The 25,369-nt window shown below is 50.2% G+C and overlaps 1 protein-coding gene across 5 annotated transcripts in view; it reads left to right on the forward strand.

The window, feature by feature from the left end:
• CLASP1 (cytoplasmic linker associated protein 1) overlaps positions 1-25,369 on the forward strand; it is a 197,302-nt gene that overhangs the window by 139,266 nt on the left and 32,667 nt on the right. For all 5 annotated transcript variants that reach the window (XM_069732633.1, XM_069732634.1, XM_069732635.1 and 2 more), the window contains 3 exons: positions 8,101-8,264; positions 8,910-8,988; positions 9,065-9,208. In XM_069732633.1, coding sequence (XP_069588734.1) covers positions 8,101-8,264; positions 8,910-8,988; positions 9,065-9,208 — 387 coding nt within the window. The remainder of the gene's footprint in view (positions 1-8,100; positions 8,265-8,909; positions 8,989-9,064; positions 9,209-25,369) is intronic.

Consider the following 25,369-nt stretch of genomic DNA (forward strand, 5'->3'; position numbering starts at 1 on the left):
CAATTTGTTTGTTTATCACAAACATATCGAACCGTGATAGCAAAATAATTCACTCTGTGACGTGTGCAGGCAAACATTTTAAGAAACACAAAGCGTCTCATGAGTCTTTTTAAAATCTTCCTTTTGGTTAAGGGCTTCTTCAGTCACTAATTTTCTAATAATTTCTCTTTCCAGAGAAATACCAGGTTTGCAGGCCATTTCTCCATTAAGAGCTGTAAGAGCTGTTAGTGCAAATAATGATAATGGTACACTGTCCTACACAACAAGCTCGATGAGCTGTCTTTTAAACACATCTGCTGTCATTGTTACAGTAACTTTGTCACAAAATATCTTGTAACTGATGAATGAGATGCTCTTTCCTCCTCCTTTGCCTGGCAGGAAGTGCTGGTCTCTGGTTTCTTGGTGCTGCTGTGATCTTTTTCAGTCACAGCTTTGTAAACTTATAGGTGGCAGCATTGTATGTCGTCTTAGAGTGGAAGCTCTTGAAGGAGCCTTTTTATCACTGCCTGAGTATGCACTGATTTTGGCATCACAGCATTTCTTTTCATCTGGGTCACTTATACACTGACACACTATCTTGAGTCACTATGAAATGCTTAAATACAGCTGACTTCATAAGATGCTTCTTAGATATTTTGTAATTGTTAATTCGTTATCAAATTAATTTTGTCCTGTTGAAAAAAAAAAAAAGTATATTGTAATTCTTTCAAGAATAGGGAATCATGCACTGTATAATTTAGGATAGAAATAAAACAATCTTTCAATAAATCAATAGGACAGATAAGTATAAAGTTTGTAAAATATGTTAGCTAGTTTTATGCTGAACTTTCAGTGTCAGGCTTGTCTGTGTACAGCTCACTAAATGCTTCACATCATATTTCTTCGCAATCTATTAAGAGGGGAGGGAGCATGTTTGTGCAGAATCACATTCCAGAACACACACACACACACACACACTCGATCTTGCTTCTGTATTTCCGAATTTGAGATGGTAAATATTTTTTCCCCTTATATTCTATGCATAGTGTGTATAAGTCATCAACGCAGCTAAATTCTCCAAACATGAGAAGAGGAAAAACAAGCTAAAACATCAAGCATACAGAGACAACATATACTGGACTTTTGATTTATGCACAGTTTATTGAAAGTTTAGATATGCTCTAAGAAGTACTTGCCTTAATCCTATGTTCCTGTTCACTCCAGAAGTTCTGAGATGAATGCAGGCATTCCTTCCCCGTGTGTTTTATTTTTTTCCCCTTATCGGTAGAGGAGAAGCTTCACTACTTATCATGAACATAAACTGCAGCACAGATTCATCTCAGCTAAGTCTAGACCTTAGATCAGGAATAGGACAGACATTTCATAACTTTCACAAATTTTTATGAAAAAAATGTTCCCTGCAAACTGCATTGAACTATTGTACTCAATTCATTATATATTTTTGGAGTCGGTCCACTTTATTCCGACTCCACCAAAATGGCCTCCGAAACCACAACTCCGACTCCACAGCCCTGCGCGTCCACCAGTCGTGGGTGGTGCCATAGTGCCGTGTCTGTCATGACGGGGTCCATAGTGCTGTGTCTCAGTCATGGCGGGGTCCATAGTGCTGTGTCTGTCATGGCGGGGTCCATAGTGCTGCGTCCGCCAGTCATGGTGGGGTCCATAGTGCTGCGTCCGCCAGTCATGTTGGGGCAGGGAGGGTGTCTCTGTATCATGATGTGTACTAACGTGTGCTCTGTTTTATTGCATGCTCTGCCGTGCTGTGGATCTCACCCCAGAGAGTAAGTGTCGCCTTCTTTCTTCTTCTCCATCATCCTCCACACTTGTGTTTTGTCTTTGCAGATTTGGAGCGGGGGTTTCCTGGAGTTTGGCTAAACATTGGCTCCCATTGTAGATCCAGATATATGTGCACTTTGCAGATACGCTGCATTCATGGGTGTAACTGGAAGTGATGGAGCCGAGTGTGGGGGGCAATCGTGATTACTCTGGGCTCAGCCCCGGTGAACTACACCATTCCTGGGACCGTGTATGTGGACCGGATGTGGTGGTGCACCGGGGATGATGAGACTCCTGACTACTGCAGACCACGAGGTTTATAGACCACTGACAAATCTGCGAGCCCCAGAATCACTGCAGCCGCAAAGATGGTGGACGCTGATGTAGATACATGTGACCCGTGTGCTGCAAACGCCAAAATCCATATTCAGCTGCAGCAGTCGAGTAATTCTATAGGGGAATGTAGGCGTCTGCGAGCCGGTATAGAAGCCACTCATAATACTGTACACACTGGTTATATTAGATACAGCCCTCAGCAGAAGTGAGTGCACCCCTATATTATCAGTAGTATATAAACAGTGCTCAGCAGAAGTCAGTGCACCCCCTGTATTATCAGTAGTATATAAATAGTGCTCAGCAGAAGTCAGTGCACCCCCTGTATTATCAGTAGTATATAAATAGTGCTCAGCAGAAGTCAGTGCACCCCCTGTATATCAGTAGTATATAAATAGTGCTCAGCAGAAGTCAGTGCACCCTCTGTATTATCATTATAATGCTCAGCAGAATTGAGTGCACCCCTGTATTATCAGTACTGTATAAATCATGCTCAGCAGAAGTGAGTGCACCCCCTGTATTATCAGTATAATGCTCAGCATAAGCGAGTGCGCCCCTGTATTATCAGTACTGTATAAATCGTGCTCAGCAGAAGTGAGTGCACCCCCTGTATTATCAGTATAGTGCTCAACATAAGTGAGTGCACCCCTATATTATCAGTACTATATAAATAGTGCTCAGCAGAAGTGAGTGCACCCCCTGTATTATCAGTATAATGCTCAGCATAAGCGAGTGCGCCCCTGTATTATCAGTACTGTATAAATCGTGCTCAGCAGAAGTGAGTACACCCCCTGTATTATCAGTATAGTGCTCAACATAAGTGAGTGCACCCCTATATTATCAGTACTATATAAATAGTGCTCAGCAGAAGTGAGTGCACCCCCTGTATTATCAGTATAATGCTCAGCATAAGCGAGTGCGCCCCTGTACTATATAAATAGTGCTCAGCAGAAGTCAGTGCACCCCCGGTATCATCAGTATAGTGCTCAACATAAGCGAGTGCACCCCTGTATTATCAGTATAATGCTCAACATAAGCGAGTGCACCCCTGTATTATCAGTACTATATAGTGCTCAGCAGAATTGAGTGCACCCCCTGTATTAGCAGTACTATATAAATAGTGCTCAGCAGAAGTCAGTGCACCATCTGTATTATCTGTATAGTGCTCGACATAAGTGAGTGCACCCCTGTATTATCAGTACCCTCTATAATATAGTGCTAAGCGTAAATAAGTACACCCCTATATTATCAGTACATTATATGCGGTTGTGCTCAAAAGTTTACATACCCCAGCAGAAGATTTCTTGGCCTTTTCTCAGAGTATGAATGATCACACCAAAACTTTTCCTCCTCTCATGGTTAGTGGTTGGGTGAAGCCATTTATTGTCAGACTAATGTGTTTTCTCTTTTTAAATCATAATGACAACCAAAAACATCCAAATGACCCTGATCAAAAGTTCACATACCCTGGTGATTTTGGCCTGATAACATGCACAGAAGTTGACACAAATGGGTGTGAATGGCTACTAAAGGTAACATCCTCACTTGTGACCCATTTGCTTGTAATCCGTGTGTGTGTGTATAAAAACTGAGTGAGTTTCTGGGATCCAGACAGGCTCTTGCATCTTTCATCCAGCCACTGACGTTTCCGGATTGTGAGTCATGGGGAAAGCAAAAGATTTGTCAACGGATCTACGGGAAAAGGTAGTTGAACTGTATAAAACAGGAAAGGGACACAAAAAGATATCCAAGGAATTGATAATGCCAGTCAGTTCAAACTGTGATTAAAAAATGGAAAATCAGGTGCTCTGTAAAAACAAAACCACGGTCAGGTAGACCAACAAAAATGTCATCCACAACTGCCAGGAAAATTGTTCAGGATGCAAAGAAAAACCCACAAATCACATCAGCTGAAATGCATGACTCTCTGAAAACTAGCGGGGTGGCTGTTTCAAGATGCACAATAAGGAGACACTTGAAGAAAAATGGGCTGCATGGTCGAGTCGCCAAAAGAAAGCCATTACTACACAAATGTCACAAAGTATCTCGCCTACAATAGCAAAACAGCACAGAGACAAGCCTCAAAACTTCTGGAACAAGGTAATTTGGAGTGATGAGACCAAAATTAAACTTTTTGGCCACAACCATAAACGTTACATTTGGAGAGAGGTCAAAAAGGCCTATGATGAATGGAACACCATTCCTACTGTAAAGTATGGAGGAGGATCGCTGATGTTTTGGGGATGTGTGAGCTACAAAGGCACAGGAAACTTGGTCAAAGTTGAAGGAATGATGAATGCAGCATATTATCAGCAAATACTGGAGGCAAATTTACACTCATCAGCCCGGAAGCTGCACATGGGATGTACTTGGACGTTCCAACATGATAACGATACAAAACACAAGGCCAAGTCGACCTGTCATTGGCTACAGCAGAACAAAGTGAAGGTTCTGGAGTGGCCATCTCAGTCTCCTGACCTCAATATCATTTAGCCACTCTGGGGAGATCTCAAGCGCGCAGTTCATGCTAGACAGCCCAGGAATTTATAGAAACTGGAGGCTTTTTGCCAATAAGAGTGGCAGCTTTACCATCTGAGAAAATAAAGATCATCATCAACAGCTACCACAAAAGACTTCAAGGTGTCATTGATGGTCGAGGGGGCAATACACGCTATTAAGAAATGGGGTATGTTTGACAATAAATGGCTTTACCCAACCACTAACCATGAGCAGAGGATAAAATCCCCATAGGTAGACGACGCCGGCAGCTCATGTGCCTCCCCATAAGGATGTGGCCACCACTAGGTCTCATTGGAGGCTCCCTACAGTTTTCTTTGTCTCCACACCTTTGTGACGCCATTTCTCTTGGTCACATCCACTAGAGACCTGGTATCTTTAGATTTCTCAGCCGGGGCCGTGGCACATTGTGGGTAGCTTTATTGTGCCTGGGCTTTAGGAGCAGCTTCCTCCATGGACGCCCCTCATCTGCTGCTCCCCTGCATTGTGTGCTGGATTGTGTCCCCCGGTTCGGTTTTCTCTTACATGTGGATTTTCTTCCCTTCTCATAAGATGCTCCTGTTCAGGTAGTGACCTCCGTGGTTCCTGGACATCTCTGTGAGATACTGCAGCTCCATCTTTCTTACATTTTTCTGTCTTTTGCTCCAGTATCTGACTGAGTAAGGCTTCGCTGTTCTTATTGTAGCCGACACCTTTCTGGGTCTTGTGACATTTCTCTTCCATGTGGTGCCATTGTTGACATCATGAAATGGGCAGATGTTTTCTCTGTTAGATATCGGCCTCTTAGTCGCCAGTCTGCTGGACCCCGGTGTAATGAAGCATTACACTGACCGGGGGGAATTCTTAGTAGAATTTGTAGTCTAAACTTTAACTTTTGCTCCTAAAACTTTTCTTGGGGTGTACTCATTTTTGCATCAAAGTCTTGAATGAATTAGGAAAATTACTTTTTGGGTGCAAATTAACAATTCTTGTTTGTAATCAATGGGCGACATTCGTGGAGTGTTTTGTGGTGCTGTATCCCATAGAAAATATTCAGTCTGACAGGAAACTAAAAGCTTTCTGACCAATCTGTTGGGGTGTACTCATTTATTCTGAGCATTGTATATGCGAGAGATGTACAGTGCCTACAAGTAGTATTCAACCCCCTGCAGATTTAGCAGGTTTACACATTTGGAATTAACTTGGCATTGTGACATTTGGACTGTAGATCAGCCTGGAAGTGTGAAATGCACTGCAGCAAAAAAGAATGTTATTTCCTTGTTTATTTTTTTTTTTAAATTGTGAAAAGTCTTTTCAGAGGGTCATTTATTATTCAACCCCTCAACCCACCAGAATTCTGTTTGGTTCCCCTAAAGTATTAAGAAGTAGTTCAGGCACAAAGAACAATGAGCTTCACATGTTTGGATTAATTATCTCTTTTTCCAGCCTTTTCTGACTATTTAAGACCCTCCCCAAACTTGTGAACAGCACTCATACATGGTCAACATGGGAAAGACAAAGGAGCATTCCAAGGCCATCAGAGACAAGATCGTGGAGGGTCACAAGGCTGGCAAGGGGTACAAAACCCTTTCCAAGGAGTTGGGCCTACCTGTCTCCACTGCTGGGAGCATCATCCGGAAGTGGAAGGCTTATGGAACTACTGTTAGCCTTCCACGGCCTGGACAGCCTTTGAATGTTTCCTCCCGTGCCGAGGCCAGGCTTGTCCGAAGAGTCAAGACTAACCCAAGGACAACAAGGAATGAGCTCCGGGAAGATCTCATGGCAGTGGGGACATTGGTTTCAGTCAATACCATAAGTAACGTACTCCACCGCAATGGTCTCCGTTCCAGACGAGCCTGTAAGGTACCTTTTACTTTCAAAGCGTCATGTCAAGGCTCGTCTACAGTTTGCTCATGATCACTTGGAGGACTCAGACTGACTGGTTCAAGGTTCTCTGGTCTGATGAGACCAAGATCGAGATCTTTGGTGCCAACCACACACGTGACGTTTGAAGACTGGATGGCACTGCATACGACCCCAAGAATACCATCCCTACAGTCAAGCATGGTGGTGGCAGCATCATGCTGTGGGGCTGTTTCTCAGCCAAGGGGCCTGGCCATCTGGTCCGCATCCATGGGAAGATGGATAGCACGGCCTACCTGGAGATTTTGGCCAAGAACCTCCGCTCCTCCATCAAGGATTTTAAGATGGGTCGTCATTTCATCTTCCAACAAGACAACGACCCAAAGCACACAGCCAAGATAACCAAGGCCTGGTTCAAGAGGCAAAAAATCAAGGTGTTGCAGTGGCCTAGTCAGTCTCCTGACCTTAACCCAATTGAAAACTTGTGGAAGGAGCTCAAGATTAAAGTCCACATGAGACACCCAAAGAACCTAGATAACTTGGAGAAGATCTGCATGGAGGAGTGGGCCAAGATAACTCCAGAGACCTGTGCCGGCCTGATCAGGTCTTATAAAAGACGATTATTAGCTGTAATTGCAAACAAAGGTTATTCCACAAAATATTAAACCTAGGGGTTGAATAATAATTGACCCACACTTTTATGTTTAAAATTTATAAAAATTTAACTGAGCAACAAAACTTTTTGGTTTGTAAGATTTATGCATCTGTTAATAAATCCTGCTCTTGTTTGAAGTTTGAAGGCTCTAACTTATTTGCATCTTATTAAACCTGCTAAATCTGCAGGGGGTTGAATACTACTTGTAGGCACTGTACATATAGATGGCTCTATAGTGTGTCTGCTGCAATCACCAGACATATTTATTATAGTCCATGCTCTGGTTTACAGTAAATTGACATCTGCAGAAATTCTCCTATGATGCATTATATTTACAGTAAAAGTGGCTCCAAGAGCGGACAGTCGGGTCGGCGGGCTCTGTCGGGGTCGCGGTGGTCTCTATCGGGGCCGGCGGGCTCTGTCGGGGTCGTGGTGGGCTCTGTCGGGGTCGTGGAGGGCTCTGTCGGGGTCGTGGCGGGCTCTGTGTCGGGGTCGTGGCAGGCTCTGTCGGGGTCGTGGCGGGCTCTGTCGGGGTCGTGGTGGGCTCTGTCGGGGTCGTGGTGGGCTCTGTCGGGGTCGTGGTGGGCTCTGTCGGGGTCGTGGCGGGCTCTGTCGGGGTCGTGGCGGGCTCTGTCGGGGCCGGCGGGCTCTGTCTGGGTCGTGGCGGGCTCTGTCGGGGTCGGCGGGCTCTGTCGGGGTCGGTGGGCTCTGTCGCGCATTCAGACTTCAGGTGACGTCGGCGGATTGTGAGGCTGATCCTCAGATCTTCCTGGCCCCTTACTCAGTGACGTGATCTTCCCTCGTTCTCCGTATCGGGCCGTTCTCACCTCCCTGAAGATCTGTGGATCACGTGAAGTCGGCCGTAATCACCTGAACTCCTGATCCCAGTGTCTGACTCTACTAAGCCCCCTGCTTAGTCTCACTTCTCGCCAATTTCTCTCTTCTCCTGTGTAACACCCGCTATTTTATCGTGTCAGGTGTTCAGCATGTTCCTGGAAACGTTGGTGGATTTCGTCATCATCCACAAGGACGATCTCCAGGACTGGCTCTTCATATTGCTCACACAGCTCCTGAAGAAAATGGGCGCTGACCTGCTGGGCTCTGTGCAGGCCAAGGTGCAGAAGGCCTTGGATGTGACCAGGTGAGGAGGAGGATCTGGGCTCAGGCCCGTCCCTGCCTTGTATTGAGGACGTCTTGTCCTGACCGGATCACTAATGATCGTCCTCACCACAAGAACACGGGTGCCGTTCTGGTGCCATAAAGTAGATGAGGCGCGGCGCCGTCTGGCAGAATTTCGCCCTGTGCGCGGCTCTGCCATCCGCCACACTGTGTGTATCCACATCTCCACTGTCATGACCCCGACGCGCGGTGACCAGCAGAAGTCGGGGTCCAGTCGCTGAAATACCCGGCAGGAATAATGTGTCGTTAATTTCATGCAGACATGGCAGCCGTGCGAGGTTCCGGCTATAGACAGGCCTAGCACTCGCTGTGCAGATCTTCTCCTGCGCTGCGCCCCTGGTGCCGGCTGTGTGCTGCACGGTGCACATCCTATCACCATACAGGACGCGTGAACCATTAACACTGGCTGATAGTTCACATTGTAGCGACGGGCACAGATGACCAGCGCTCGTCCTCCATTGTGTCCTCGTGATGTGAGTGCAGCGGCTAGGATCTAGTGTCGGTAATGGTCTGTCTCGGGGAGCCGCCGCCATGCTCCTGGCTTGTGGCTTCTGAGCACAACTTGCCATCTAGGACAGTTTAACACTAGTTATTTTGCTCTTTGCAGGGATTCCTTCCCGTTCGATCAACAGTTCAATATTCTAATGAGATTCATAGTGGATCAGACGCAGACTCCAAATTTAAAGGTTGGTGCCGTCCTCTCGCCTCATCCTGTTCTGGGTCCCCCGGATTCTTCCTCCTCTGAGTGACCTTTTCCCGTAGGTGAAAGTTGCCATTCTGAAGTACACAGAGTCGCTCGCTCGGCAGATGGACCCCACAGACTTTGTAAACTCCAGTGAGACGCGACTCGCTGTTTCCAGAATTATCACATGGACGACAGAACCAAAGAGCTCGGATGTGAGGAAGGTGAGTGTAACGCCTCGTCCGGGGTATAACCCAATCGTCCGAGTCCTCTGGCTGATGATGGGACTTCTCTCCGAGCTGCCGCATGTGATCTAAGTTCTCCTCTGTAAGGAGCGAACAACTTCTGTCATTAGAGGTTGAGGGTGGGCTGAAATCCCTGCTAAGTATGGCAGTGGGCACTGGATAAGCCTGCTGATGTTGCCCCCTGGGACTGACCCCTTTGTCAGTCTGCTTGTGAATGATCTGTGGGAAAGGGATGTGCACTAGTGATTAAGGGTTGTAGTCACGGCCAGGACAATTTCTACCTGGTCTGGGTCTCTCCTAACCCACCCCCATCTTGCCTTACTACCATTCCCAAATGGGTGTCAGGGACTGTAGGTGATTGGGAAGCCGGTGGAGAAAACTGTAGGTGACTGGGAGGGCGGTGGTGGTGACTGCAGGTGACTGTAGGTGACTGGGAGGCCAGCGGTGAAGACTGAAGGTGACTGGGAGGGCGGCAGTAATGACTGCAGGGACTGTAGGTGACTGGGAGGCCAGCGGTGAAGACTGTAGGTGACTGAGAGGGCGGCGGCGGCGACTGTAGGTAACCGGGAGTGCGGTGGTGACGACTGTAGGTGACTGGTAGGCCAGCGGGGACTGTAGGTGACTGGGAGGGCGGCGGCGGGGACTGTAGGTGGCTGGGAGGCCGGCAGCGGAGGGGGCTGTAGGTGACTGGGAGGCCGGCAGCGGAGGGGACTGTAGGTGGCTGGGAGGCCGGCAGCGGAGGGGGCTGTAGGTGGCTGGGAGGCCGGCAGCGGAGGGGACTGTAGGTGGCTGGGAGGCCGGCAGCGGAGGGGACTGTAGGTGGCTGGGAGGCCGGCAGCGGAAGGGACTGTAGGTGGCTGGGAGGCCGGCAGCGGAGGGGGCTGTAGGTGACTGGGAGGCCGGCAGCGTAGGAGACTGTAGGTGGCTGGGAGGCCGGCAGCGGAGGGGGCTGTAGGTGGCTGGGAGGCCGGCAGCGGAGGGGGCTGTAGGTGACTGGGAGGCCGGCAGCGTAGGAGACTGTAGGTGGCTGGGAGGCCGGCAGCGGAGGGGGCTGTAGGTGACTGGGAGGCCGGCGGCGGGGGCTGTAGGTGACTGGGAGCGGTGCTTCCCCTTACTGACTTCTTATTGTTGAAATGATACTGAAGTCCTAATTGTGTCCCTTTCAGGGAAACTTGTGTCAGTGGGACGTGTTCTGCTACGATTGTCTGATTCTATCGTACTTGTTACCTGCAGCGCAGGGTCTATAGCGCTGGTTGTGCAGTCACTGTCTGTGATCGAGATCGTGGCCATGTGACCTCGTGTCTGTGAGATCTCTGCCTGCAGTCACAAAAGTTATTACCTGGAGTCGCTCAATAGAAGAGAACTGAGAGATGCGACCGGGCAAGACGGGAGGATCGAGACTCCTCACACAATTCTGGTGTCCAGAGTGACTGCAGACAATTCTTTTAAGACCGGAAAATCCCTTTGATGGTGATCGAACACTGCTGCATATGTTTGTCATTGACTTTCATTTGAAGAAACTTTTTTGTTTTTTTTTTAGTGTTCCCTTTATAAGTGCAAAACATGAAAGGCTTTATAGTCAAAGTAGAAAGCCAATAAGCAGCATCTCCAGGACTTCACCAGCAGCCACTGTACAGATATTAATTAACCTGTATTATACTCCAGAGCTGCACTCACTATTCTGCTGGTGCAGTCACTGTGTCCATACATTACATTACTGATCCTGAGTTACATCCTGTATTATACTCCAGAGCTGCACTCACTATTCTGCTGGTGCAGTCACTGTGTACATACATTACATTACTGATCCTGAGTTACATCCTGTATTATACTCCAGAGCTGCACTCACTATTCTGCTGGTGCAGTCACTGTGTCCATACATTACATTACTGATCCTGAGTTACATCCTGTATTATACTCCAGAGCTGCACTCACTATTCTGCTGGTGCAGTCACTGTGTACATACATTACATTACTGATACTGAGTTACATCCTGTATTATACTCCAGAGCTGCGCTCACTATTCTGCTGGTGCAGTCACTGTGTACATACATTACATTACTGATCCTGAGTTACCTCCTGTATTATACCCCAGAGCTGCGCTCACTATTCTGCTGGTGCAGTCACCGTGTACATACATTACATTACTGATACTGAGTTACATCCTGTATTATACCCCAGAGCTGCACTCACTATTCTGCTGGTGCAGTCACTGTGTACATACATTACATTACTGATCCTGAGTTACATCCTGTATTATACTCCAGAGCTGCACTCACTATTCTGCTGGTGCAGTCACTGTGTACATACATTACATTACTGATCCTGAGTTACATCCTGTATTATACCCCAGAGCTGCGCTCACTATTCTGCTGGTGCAGTCACCGTGTACATACATTACATTACTGATACTGAGTTACATCCTGTATTATACCCCAGAGCTGCACTCACTATTCTGCTGGTGCAGTCACTGTGTACATACATTACATTACTGATCCTGAGTTACATCCTGTATTATACTCCAGAGCTGCACTCACTATTCTGCTGGTGCAGTCACTGTGTACATACATTACATTACTGATCCTGAGTTACATCCTGTATTATACCCCAGAGCTGCGCTCACTATTCTGCTGGTGCAGTCACTGTGTACATACATTACATTACTGATCCTGAGTTACAGCCTGTATTATACTCCAGAGCTGCACTCACTATTCTGCTGGTGCAGTCACTGTGTACATACATTACATTACTGATCCTGAGGTACATCCTGTATTATGCTCCAGAGCTGCGCTCACTATTCTGCTGGTTCTGTCACTGTGTACATACATTACATTACTGATCCCGAGTTACATCCTGTATTATACTCCAGAGCTGCGCTCACTATTCTGCTGGTTATTACCAGTCAGACACTTTCCTAGCAGCGTAGCTCGGCTCCTGTATTGGGGCAGTTAGTCTCCCGTACACCTGAGATGCTGGAGCATTTATCACCGGAGCTGCTGTTCTGAGTGCAGATTTTTGTGCCGTTGTCCTCTCTGCGGGTTCAGGTGGCGAGGGACGGGCCGGACACGTGACTCTGGGGTTCTTGTGTCGTGTTTCTTGCTTTGTAGCGTCCTCGCTGTGTGAGATGATTTGTGCTGAGCACTTTACCTGCAGTGACTGCTGCACTCACAGCTGAGCGGGGACCTGAGCTGCAGAGCTGAGATTTGCCCGACCATTCCTGGCACACAGATACACCATCACTACATCCCGTAACATGGTGACTCCAGATGTGTGATGTCCCTGCACCCCCGGCACTGACGGCGGACACATCTTACCCTCTGCAGAGCACAGCCGTGCGGTGCCCGATGCGCGGTCCTGCAGAGCACAGCCGTGCGGTGCCCGATGCGCGGTCCTGCAGAGCACAGCCGTGCGGTGCCCGATGCGCGGTCCTGCAGAGCATAGCCGTGCGGTGCCCGATGCGTGGTCCTGCAGAGCACAGCCGTGCGGTGCCCGATGCGCGGTCCTGCAGAGCACAGCCGTGCGGTGCCCGATGCGCGGTCCTGCAGAGCACAGCCGTGCGGTGCCCGATGCGCGGTCCTGCAGAGCACAGCCGTGCGGTGTCCGATGCGCGGTCCTGCAGAGTACAGCCGTGCGGTGCCCGATGCACGGTCCTGCAGAGCACAGCCGTGCGGTGCCCGATGCGCGGTCCTGCAGAGCACAGCCGTGAGATGTCCGATGTGCGGTCCTGTAGAGCACAGCCGTGCGGTGCCCGCTTCGCGGTCCTGCGGAGCACAGCTGTCCGTGCGGTGCTCAATGCGCGGTCCTGTGGAGCACAGCCGTTCGTGCAGTGCTCAATGTGTGGTCCTGCAGAGCACAGCCGTGTGGGGCCCGATGCGCGGTCCTGCGGAGCACAGCCGTCCGTGCGGTGCCCGATGCGCGGTCCTGCAGAGCACAGCCGTGCGGTGCCCGATGCGTGGTCCTGCAGAGCACAGCCGTGAGATGTCCGATGTCCGGTCCTGTAGAGCACAGCCGTGCGGTGCCCGCTTCGCGGTCCTGCGGAGCACAGCTGTCCGTGCGGTGCTCAATGTGTGGTCCTGCAGAGCACAGCCGTGCGGGGCCTGATGCGCGGTCCTGCGGAGCACAGCCGTCCGTGCGGTGCCCGATGCGCGGTCCTGCAGAGCACAGCCGTGAGATGTCCGATGTGCGGTCCTGCAGAGCACAGCCGTGCGGTGCCCGCTTCGCGGTCCTGCGGAGCACAGCTGTCCGTGCGGTGCTCAATGTGTGGTCCTGCAGAGCACAGCCGTGCGGGGCCCGATGCGCGGTCCTGCAGAGCACAGCCGTGAGATGTCCGATGTGCGGTCCTGTAGAGCACAGCCGTGCGGTGCCCGCTTCGCGGTCCTGCGGAGCACAGCTGTCCGTGCGGTGCTCAATGTGTGGTCCTGCAGAGCACAGCCATGCGGTGCCCGATGCGCGGTCCTGCGGAGCACAGCCGTCCGTGCGGTGCCCGATGCGCGGTCCTGCAGAGCACAGCCGTGCGGCGCCCGATGCGCGGTCCTGCAGAGCACAGCCGTGCGGGGCCCGATGCGCGGTCCTGCAGAGCACAGCCGTGCGGGGCCCGATGCGCGGTCCTGCAGAGCACAGCCGTGCGGTGTCCGATGCGCGGTCCTGCAGAGCACAGCCGTGCGGTGCCCGATGCACGGTCCTGCAGAGCACAGCCATGCGGTGCCCGATGCGCGGTCCTGCAGAGCACAGCCGTGAGATGTCCGATGTGCGGTCCTGTAGAGCACAGCCGTGCGGTGCCCGCTTCGCGGTCCTGCGGAGCACAGCTGTCCGTGCGGTGCTCAATGCGCGGTCCTGCGGAGCACAGCCGTTCGTGCAGTGCTCAATGTGTGGTCCTGCAGAGCACAGCCGTGTGGGGCCCGATGCGCGGTCCTGCAGAGCACAGCCGTCCGTGCGGTGCCCGATGCGCGGTCCTGCAGAGCACAGCCGTGCGGTGCCCGATGCGTGGTCCTGCAGAGCACAGCCGTGAGATGTCCGATGTGCGGTCCTGTAGAGCACAGCCGTGCGGTGCCCGCTTCGCGGTCCTGCGGAGCACAGCTGTCCGTGCGGTGCTCAATGTGTGGTCCTGCAGAGCACAGCCGTGCGGGGCCTGATGCGCGGTCCTACGGAGCACAGCCGTCCGTGCGGTGCCCGATGCGCGGTCCTGCAGAGCACAGCCGTGCGGGGCCCGATGCGCGGTCCTGCAGAGCACAGCCGTGCGGGGCTCGATGTGCGGTCCTGCAGAGCACAGCCGTGAGATGTCCGATGTGCGGTCCTGCAGAGCACAGCCGTGCGGTGCCCGCTTCGCGGTCCTGCGGAGCACAGCTGTCCGTGCGGTGCTCAATGTGTGGTCCTGCAGAGCACAGCCGTGCGGGGCCCGATGCGCGGTCCTGCAGAGCACAGCCGTGAGATGTCCGATGTGCGGTCCTGTAGAGCACAGCCGTGCGGTGCCCGCTTCGCGGTCCTGCGGAGCACAGCTGTCCGTGCGGTGCTCAATGTGTGGTCCTGCAGAGCACAGCCGTGCGGTGCCCGATGCGCGGTCCTGCGGAGCACAGCCGTCCGTGCGGTGCTCAATGTGTGGTCCTGCAGAGCACAGCCGTGCGGGGCCCGATGCGCGGTCCTGTGGAGCACAGCCGTCCGTGCGGTGCCCGATGCGCGGTCCTGCAGAGCACAGCCGTGCGGGGCCCGATGCGCGGTCCTGCAGAGCACAGCCGTGCGGGGCCCGATGCGCGGTCCTGCAGAGCACAGCCGTGCGGTGCCCGATGCGCGGTCCTACAGAGCACAGCCGTGCGGGGCCCGATGCGCGGTCCGAGCGTCTAATTTCATCTTTACTTGATGTCTCGATGCAGCGGTTTTCTTCTGATACTGGATTTTTTGTCGGATATTTGGCGCTGCACTTACTGATCCGCTCGTTGTGCGGCAGAGCATAGGCTTGTGTCCGTCCTCGCTCGATATGAAGGGGCTCAGTGAGGGGTCTATAGCATGTGGGGGGATGGCGGCTGACGGTCATCACTTCTCTCCATGTTAGTAGAACTATGATCCCAAACCATGTGATATCCACGGAACCGGTAAGGCTTGCTGGTCATTATAGTCCATCCATTGCTCCACGTTAAGAGTTAAAGGGAATGGATGGAGCCATCATGTCTGACACTGCAGTTGTTCTTTTTCTTTGTGCTTTTACCCCAAACATAGTTGCTTTGATGGCAACGTGAACCCGACACAGCAATGCAGCAGAACTTGTTCCTCAGAGATGACGGTGTCAGGTGGTTGCAGCAAGTGCGGCCAGGAGGGCGATGGCCTGCAGCGGTGTCAACCATAGATCAGCAGGCTCATAGCATTCCCGGGGTGTTCCTTCTTACAGGTTCTGACTACTGGACACACAGCGGCGGTCCGACCGCCGGTTCTGGATCTGTGCTCGGCTGATGCTGCGGTTCTGGCACATATTACATTATTACATGGTGGAGGTGGCGTCCTGTGAGCCCCGGCAGGTGCAGACTCCGACCCTGGGACCGTTCACTGCCCCGGCGGAGGGTGTAGTCCTTGGCTTCAGATCTGCACATAGCACTGGTATACAGAGGGGGTGTATATAATACCGGTATACAGGGGGTGTATATAACACCAGTATACACAGTGGGTGTATATATAACACCACTATACACAGTGGGTGTATATATAACACCACTATACACAGTGGGTGTATATATAACACCAGTATACACAGTGGGTGTATATATAACACCAGTATACAGTGGGTGTATGTATAACACCAGTATACAGAGGGGGTGTATATAACACCGGTATACAGAGGGGGTGTATATAACACCGGTATACAGAGGGGGTGTATATAACACCGGTATACAGAGGGGGTGTATATATAACACCAGTATACACAGTGGGTGTATATATAACACCAGTATACACAGTGGGTGTATATATAACACCAGTATACACAGGGGGTGTATATAACACCAGTATACAGAGGGGGTGTATATAACACCGGTATACAGAGGGGGTGTATATAACACCGGTATACAGAGGGGGTGTATATAACACCGGTATACAGAGGGGGTGTATATAACACCGGTATACAGAGGGGGTGTATATAACACCGGTATACAGAGGGGGTGTATATAACACCGGTATACAGAGGGGGTGTATATAACACCGGTATACAGAGGGGGTGTATATACAGTTGTGGCCAAAAGTATTGACACCCCTGCAATTCTGTCAGATAATACTCAGTTTCTTCCTGAAAATGATTGCAAACACAAATTCTTTGGTATTATCTTCATTTAATTTGTCTTAAATGAAAAAACACAAAAAGAACTTACCTGTGGCACCTAACAGGTGTTGGCAATAACTAATTCACACTTGCAGCCAGCTGACATGGATTAAAGTTGACTCAACCTCTTTCCTGTGTCCTTGTGTGACCACATTGAGCATGGAGAAAAGAAAGAAGACCAGAGAACTGTCTGAGGACTTGAGAAACCAAATTGTGAGGAAGCATGAGCAATCTCAAGGCTACAAGTCCATCTCCAAAGACCTGAATGTTCCTGTGTCTACCGTGCGCAGTGTCATCAAGAAGTGTAAAGCCCATGGCACTGTGGCTAACCTCCCTAGATGTGGACGGAAAAGAAAAATTGACAAGAGATTTCAACGCAAGATTGTTCGGATGTTGGATACAGAACCTCGACTAACATCCAAACAAGTTCAAGCTGCCCTGCAGTCCGAGGGTACAACAGTGTCAACCCGTATTATCCGTCAGCATCTGAATGAAAAGGGACTGTATGGTAGGAGACCCAGGAAGACCCCACTTCTTACCCCGAGACATAAAAAAGCCAGGCTGGAGTTTGCCAAAACTTACCTGAAAAAGCCTTAAACGTTTTGGAAGAATGTTCTCTGGTCAGATGAGACAAAAGTAGAGCTTTTTGGGCAAAGGCATCAACATAGAGTTTACAGGAGAAAAAAAAGAGGCATTCAAAGAAAAGAACACAGTCCCTACAGTCAAACATGGCGGAGGTTCCCTGATGTTTTGGGGTTGCTTTGCTGCCTCTGGCACTGGACTGCTTGACCGTGTGCATGGCATTATGAAGTCTGAAGACTACCAACAAATTTTGCAGCATAATGTAGGGCCCAGTGTGAGAAAGCCGGGTCTCCCTCAGAGGTCATGGGTCTTCCAGCAGGTCAATGACCCAAAACACACTTCAAAAAGCACTAGAAAATGGTTTGAGAGAAAGCACTGGAGACTTCTAAGGTGGCCAGCAATGAGTCCAGACCTGAATACCATAGAACAACTGTGGAGAGATCTAAAAATGGCAGTTTGGAGAAGGCGCCTTCAAATATCAGGGACCTGGAGCAGTTTGCCAAAGAAGAATGGTCTAAAATTCCAGCAGAGCATTGTAAGAAACTCATTGATGGTCACCGGAAGCGGTTGGTCGCAGTTATTTTGGCTAAGGCTGTGTGCACACGTTGCAGTTTTTTCGCGGTTTTTCCCGATAAAAACGCTATAAAACCGCAAAAAAACCCCGCATACAATAAGCATCCCATCATTTAGAATGAATTCCGCATGTTTTGTGCACATGATGCGTTTTTTTTCCGCGAAAAAAACGAATCGCGGTAAAAACCGCCGCATGTTCATTAACTTTGTGGGTTTTTTTTTTGCGGATTTCCCACTACAAAATGCTTTGGTAAGTGTCCGGAAAAAAACGCGGCAAAACCGCATGCAGAGTTGTGGATTTCTTGCATAAAATGTCCGTTTTTTCTCAGGAATTTTCTGCGAGAAATCCTGAACGTGTGCACATAGCCTAAAGGTTGTGCAACCAAGTATTAGGCTGAGGGTGCCAATACTTTTATCTGGCCCATTTTTGGAGTTTTGTGTGAAATGATCAATGTTTTGCTTTTTGCTTCATTCTCTTTTGTGTTTTTTAATTTAAGACAAATTAAATGAAGATAATAATAACAAAGAATTTGTGATTGCAATCATTTTCAGGAAGAAAAGGAGTATTATCTGACAGAATTGCAGGGGTGTCAATACTTTTGGCCACAACTGTAATACTGATATACAGGGGGCGTATATAGAACACCGGTATACAGGGGGTGTATATAAAACACCGGTATACAGGGGGCGTATATAGAACACCGGTATACAGGGGGTGTATATAGAACACCGGTATACAGGGGGTGTATATATAACACCGGTATACAGGGGGTGTATATAGAACACCGGTATACGGGGGGTGTATATATAACACCGGTATACGGGGGGTGTATATAGAACACTGGTATACGGGGGGTGTATATAGAACACCGGTATACAGGGGGTGTATATAGAACACCGGTATACAGGGGGCGTATATAGAACACCAGTATACAGGGGGTGTATATAGAACACCGGTATACAGGGGGCGTATATATAACACCGGTATACAGGGGGTGTATATAGAACACCGGTATACAGGGGGCGTATATATAACACCGGTATACAGGGGGTGTATATATAACACCGGTATACAGGGGGCGTATATATAACACCGGTATACAGGGGGTGTATATAGAACACCGGTATACAGGGGGTGTATATAGAACACTGGTATATGGGGGGTGTATATATATATAACACCGGTATACGGGGGGTGTGTATATATAACACCGGTATACAGGGGGTGTATATAGAACACCGGTATACAGGGGGTGTATATAGAACACCGGTATACAGGGGGTGTATATAGAACACTGGTATATGGGGGGTGTATATATATATAACACCGGTATACGGGGGGTGTGTATATATAACACCGGTATACAGGGGGCGTATATAGAACACCGGTATACAGGGGGTGTATATAGAACACCGGTATACAGGGGGCGTATATATAACACCGGTATACAGGGGGTGTATATATAACACCGGTATACAGGGGGCGTATATATAACACCGGTATACAGGGGGTGTATATAGAACACTGGTATATGGGGGGTGTATATATATATAACACCGGTATACGGGGGGTGTATATAGAACACCGGTATACAGGGGGTGTATATAGAACACTGGTATATGGGGGGTGTATATATATATAACACCGGTATACGGGGGGTGTGTATATATAACACCGGTATACAGGGGGTGTATATAGAACACCGGTATACAGGGGGTGTATATAGAACACCGGTATACAGGGGGTGTATATAGAACACCGGTATACAGGGGGCGTATATATAACACCGATATACAGGGGGCGTATATATAACACCGGTATACAGGGGGCGTATATATAACACCGGTATACAGGGGGCGTATATATAACACCGGTATACAGGGGGTGTATATAGAACACCGGTATACAGGGGGTGTATATAGAACACCGGTATACAGGGGGTGTATATAAAACACCGGTATACAGGGGGCGTATATAGAACACCGGTATACAGGGGGTGTATATAGAACACCGGTATACAGGGGGCGTATATATAACACCGGTATACAGGGGGTGTATATATAACACCGGTATACAGGGGGCGTATATATAACACCGGTATACAGGGGGTGTATATAGAACACCGGTATACAGGGGGTGTATATAGAACACTGGTATATGGGGGGTGTATATATATATAACACCGGTATACGGGGGGTGTGTATATATAACACCGGTATACAGGGGGTGTATATAGAACACCGGTATACAGGGGGTGTATATAGAACACTGGTATACGGGGGGTGTATATAGAACACTGGTATACGGGGGGTGTATATATATAACACCGGTATACGGGGGGTGTATATAGAACACTGGTATACGGGGGGTGTATATATATAACACCGGTATACAGGGGGTGTATATAGAACACTGGTATACGGGGGGTGTATATAGAACACTGGTATACGGGGGGTGTATATATATAACACCGGTATACGGGGGGTGTATATAGAACACCGGTATACGGGGGGTGTATATAGAACACCGGTATACGGGGGGTGTGTATATATAACACCGGTATACAGGGGGCGTATATAGAACACCGGTATACAGGGGGCGTATATAGAACACCGGTATACGGGGGGTGTATATAGAACACTGGTATACAGGGGGTGTATATAGAACACTCGTATACGGGGGGTGTATATAGAACACTCGTATACGGGGGTGTATATATAACACTGGTATACAAGGATTTTGGTGCCGTTCATGTCTGAACCGTTTTATTTTGGGGTTTTGGTGCTGATAGAGTACCGCGGTGGTTTCTCAGATATTTAAGTTAATTACAGTATTTCCGGCTTTTCTGTCATTAATAATAAATAATTTCCGGTTTTTAGGATATTTTATTACCGACACGAATAGTCAGAACACTAAACTCCATTGTGTCTGTGATCACATCACGTCGCCGTCATTATTATCACGGATGAATTATCTCTAAAACTAGAACAAATTCAGCAAAAGACCCGACCTCCATTGAGAAATCGCTGGCAGCTGATGGTCGTCTTATTGTGGAGCCGGTAATGGCCGTCGCTGACCTGTAACGAGCTTCTACCTCGTTATCTGGGATTGGTTTCCGTGCACATTAGAGGCTTGTGAGCCGTAATGCCGGTCGTGGCCCCGGGCGGGGAGCGCTCCACTAGTCGCACTAGGTATATAATAAATCAGCGCTGGAGCTGGGGACCGGAGGAGGCCACGGACCGGAGCCACGGACACGCAGCGCGCCCAGCCAGCAGCTTCACCGGCTCATTTCTGAGAAGCCGCAGCTCTAAAGTGGTCTTATGTTTCAGAACTACGCGTGTCGGCATTTATTACACAGGTTCATATGTAGCAGAGCTGGAGCTGCGCGCACTGCTCCGCTTCTTACACCTATGAATCCTTCTGATTGACACAGATTGTCCCTTTAATCCTTCTTGAAGGTCCTGGTACCGTGCGCAGCGTCTTGTCACATCTCGTGCCGACCCTGCTGTGTTTTATGTGTCCACAAACCAGAGCTATGAACATCGCAGCCATCAGGGATTTTGGGAGTTCCCTTGGCTCCCGATCTTCATCTCCTTATGCTAATCAGTTCCTGGTATCTGTGACCTCATTTTCTTGGGTTGTCGCCATCAGAACAGAATGATCCTGGCGTTCTTCACTTTATTTCCAAAATACTTGTGTTTGTTGTGAGGGTGATAATGGAGGCTTTATGTGAACCTGCAATAATGCTCCTCAGTCTGATAAAAACAATGAGCCTTAATGTTCGTGCTCCACCCGATGAGGTGTGATGTCCCCCGAGGTGGCATGTGCCATGGTGGACACCACGCTGAGCCTGACACCGTCAGATGCTGAAAATAATCCAGAATATCAGATTTCAGTACGAGGCCTCACGGAGCCTTGGGATTTCTAGTATGGGGCCACCTGTGCCTCTGGCTCCTGGTGCGGGGCTTGTCGGTGCCTCTGGCTCCTGGTGCAGGGCTTGTCGGTGCCTCTGGCTCCTGGTGCGGGGCTTGTCGGTGCCTCTGGCTCCTGGTGCAGGGCTTGTCGGTGCCTCTGGCTCCTGGTGCGGGGCTTGTCGGTGCCTCTGGCTCCTGGTGCGGGGCTTGTCGGTGCCTCTGGCTCCTGGTGCGGGGCTTGTCGGTGCCTCTGGCTCCTGGTGCGGGGCTTGTCGGTGCCTCTGGCTCCTTGTGTGGGGCTTGTCGGTGCCTCTGGCTCCTTGTGTGGGGCTTGTCGGTGCCTCTGGCTCCTTGTGTGGGGCTTGTCGGTGCCTTTGGCTCCTTGTGCGGGGCTTGTCGGTGCCTCTATTGCCCTGTGTTGGGCTTGTTGGTGCCTCTGGCTCCTGGTGTCGGGCTTGTCGGTGCCTGGTGCTGAGCTTGTCGGTGCCTCTGGCTCCTGGTGCGGGGCTTGTCGGTGCCTCTGGCTCCTGGTGCAGCTCTCACTGCCGCCTCTGGTTCCTGGTGCGGGGCTTGTTGGTGCCTCTGGCTCCTGGTGCGGGGCTTGTCGGTGCCTCTGGCTCCTGGTGCTGAGCTTGTCGGTGCCTCTGGCTCCTGGTGCAGCTCTCGCTGCCGCCTCTGGCTCCTGGTGCGGGGCTTGTCGGTGCCTCTGGCTCCTCGTTCGGGGCTTGTCTGTGCCTCTGGCTCCTCGTTCGGCGCTTGTCGGTGCCTCTGGCTCCTGGTGCGGGGCTTGTCGGTGCCTCTGGCTCCTGGTGCGGGGCTTGTCGGTGCCTCTGGCTCCTGGTGCGGGGCTTGTCGGTGCCTCTGGCTCCTGGTGCGGGGCTTGTCGGTGCCTCTGGCTCCTCGTTCGGGGCTTGTCGGTGCCTCTGGCTCCTCGTTCGGCGCTTGTCGGTGCCTCTGGCTCCTGGTGCGGGGATTGTCGGTGCCTCTGGCTCCTGGTGCGGGGCTTGTCGGTGCCTCTGGCTCCTGGTGCAGCTCTCACTGCCGCCTCTGGTTCCTGGTGCGGGGCTTGTCGGTGCCTCTGGCTCCTGGTGCGGGGCTTGTCGGTGCCTCTGGCTCCTGGTGCGGGGCTTGTCTGTGCCTCTGGCTCCTGGTGCGGGGCTTGTCGGTGCCTCTGGTTTCTGGTGCGGGGCTTGTCGGCGCCTCTGGCTCCTGGTGCGGGGCTTGTCGGTGCCTCTGGTTTCTGGTGCGGGCTTGTTAGTGCCTCTGGTTCCTGGTGTAGCTCCCGCCGGCGTCTTCTTCTGTAGTCATCTGATCTGTGTTCTGATTTATGTTCAGTTTTAGCTTCATTTTACAGAGCATCAAGGAAGTGACTGGAAACCATCAGCAGGTAGGCAGACTGCTGTTGACAGGTCTATTTATGGCTGTCCAGGTAAAATGTTATGTCATAGCAGGACATGTTATTCCAATGCTAAACAGAAGCAGAGGAGCCGATCCGTCAAGCGACTTGCACCCAGCTGGAGGCCGCTCTCCTTCCCCCTCGTTGTCTCCTTCCCCCTCGTTGTCTCCTTCCCCCTCGTTGTCTCCTTCCCCCTCGTTGTCTCCTTCCCCCTCGTTGTCTCCTTCCCCCTCGTTGTCTCCTTCCCCCTCGTTGTCTCCTTCCCCCTCGTTGTCTCCTTCCCCCTCGTTGTCTCCTTCCCCCTCGTTGTCTCCTTCCCCCTCGTTGTCTCCTTCCCCCTCGTTGTCTCCTTCCCCCTCGTTGTCTCCTTCCCCCTCGTTGTCTCCTTCCCCCTCGTTGTCTCCTTCCCCCTCGTTGTCTCCTTCCCCCTCGTTGTCTCCTTCCCCCTCGTTGTCTCCTATCAATATGCAGACATGTATTGCTAGACATGGATTAGTAAAAGGCCCTTCCTCCTAGGAGTACAGTCGGGGAGGGGGGGTTTTCACGGATCCCTTCTCCGTGGTGTCACTTATTCGTCACGTGCCTGCTCTCACACATGACTTGAGGTTGTGCCTGCAAGGGTTAATCTATCTCCCCACTCTCAGTCCAGCATTCAACCTCTGTACTATGCTGTAATGGGAGCATAAATCACACACCGACCCAGGCCACACATCCGCTCATACACGCTGCCACCACTCCCCGAATACTCGGGCGATGAGTCCCGGAACTAATAATACAAATAAAAATATGTCTATTACTCATAAGGCTCACACACCTTAGGCTATGGATTCTTTTAGAATATTCAAGGTTCAACTTGTTAAAGTTTTATACTTTAATAGCAAAAGGTTCAATGCTTACAATAAGAAAAAGGTACAAAATATGATAATAAAAAGACATACAACTTATGCAAAACAGTATAAAATAAAGAGGAGAAACTTACAGAAGTTATCTTACTGGTAGTTGCTTCTGCTCCCTGAGGGTAGGACGAATGTAGATTGGATCACACCAGCTTCTCAGGCTGCCCCCATCATGTGAACACAATTCTCTGTCTGCAGCCTAAATTTACAACTTTGGTCTGGAGGTCAGGTTTCTAGACCGGCCCCTCAGGTTAATATCATAATTGCTGGCTTTCTGATTGGCCACGGCCGCGCTACTAATGAATATATTATTTTTCTCTTGAGACACTTGTGAAAAGGTTCTGAGGAATAGATACCTTCAGGCCGCAATTAACATCTCCCCTCCAAGACCTAGGAGGTGCCAAATGTTACCTTTCTTCTTGGCCCTAACTAGACCTCCTGGTGAGATATGGAGACAGAATTTCTACTAGTCCCAAGGAAGTACCTATTAACACCTAGGTGCGACTTGCCTTCAGGACAGGTGTTACATTATCACTAGTCACACATATAACCCTAGACATATGTCACTATATATATATATATATATATATATATATATATATATATGCATGCATGCATGCATGCATGCATGCATGCATACATACATACATACATACATACATACATGCATGCATATATATATACACACACACACTTCACCACAGGGGTGTTGGACATTCACTGGGGGTCTCTTCTGATGTCGTGCTGTCTCTGTGATCTTCCCTGTAATCGCTGTCATTCCTGCAGCAGAAATTACAACTTTCCATTTCTCTCCCATGAACGTCGCTCTGCGCGGCAGTGTCGTGAAGCCCGGGCTCTGTATAACTGGCCGTGTGATGACCTTACAGCCAGACACAGCGCAGTGTCCCCCCGGCCTGAGTCCTGTCTGGACGATGCGTGTAAAAAGGTAGAGACTTCTGCACAGAGCACGAGACTGCACTGTATACGTGTGCAATCCCCTGATCTGACAGGGCACGATCCCTCCTCCAGTCACACCGCCGGCACGGACGTCATGTAGTGTCAGGTGCCATCAGTCCTCACAGCACAGCCCTCCCCATCCATCATCCTTGCTTGCTGAGCAGGTATCCGGATAATGGTGGTAGTAGTGATTAGTCAGTCTCTCTGGGTATGTTCAGTGCACAGGTTTACGCAGTGAATGATGGCTGCTGTCGGTGTCCTCCCCTCCGTCAGTTCTGTGCCTTCCCCTATATGTTACTGCTGGTTACCAGGGAAGCTGCAGAGCTTCAGGTTTCCTCCATCAGTCACCGGATAATGATTAATGGGAAATACTAAAATTAGAAACCATAAAGTGACAGAGTGGTGGTATATGTCCGTATCTACCCGCAGCAGATCATTTACTGGACCTGAGCAATAATTGGCAGCTTAATATGGGTTCAAGCTGCAAAGTGAACCCCAGAGAGATGTGATGTGTGCCGGTA

Source organism: Ranitomeya imitator, chromosome 7 (assembly GCF_032444005.1).
Source record: "Ranitomeya imitator isolate aRanImi1 chromosome 7, aRanImi1.pri, whole genome shotgun sequence".
Lineage (NCBI taxonomy): Eukaryota > Metazoa > Chordata > Amphibia > Anura > Dendrobatidae > Ranitomeya > Ranitomeya imitator.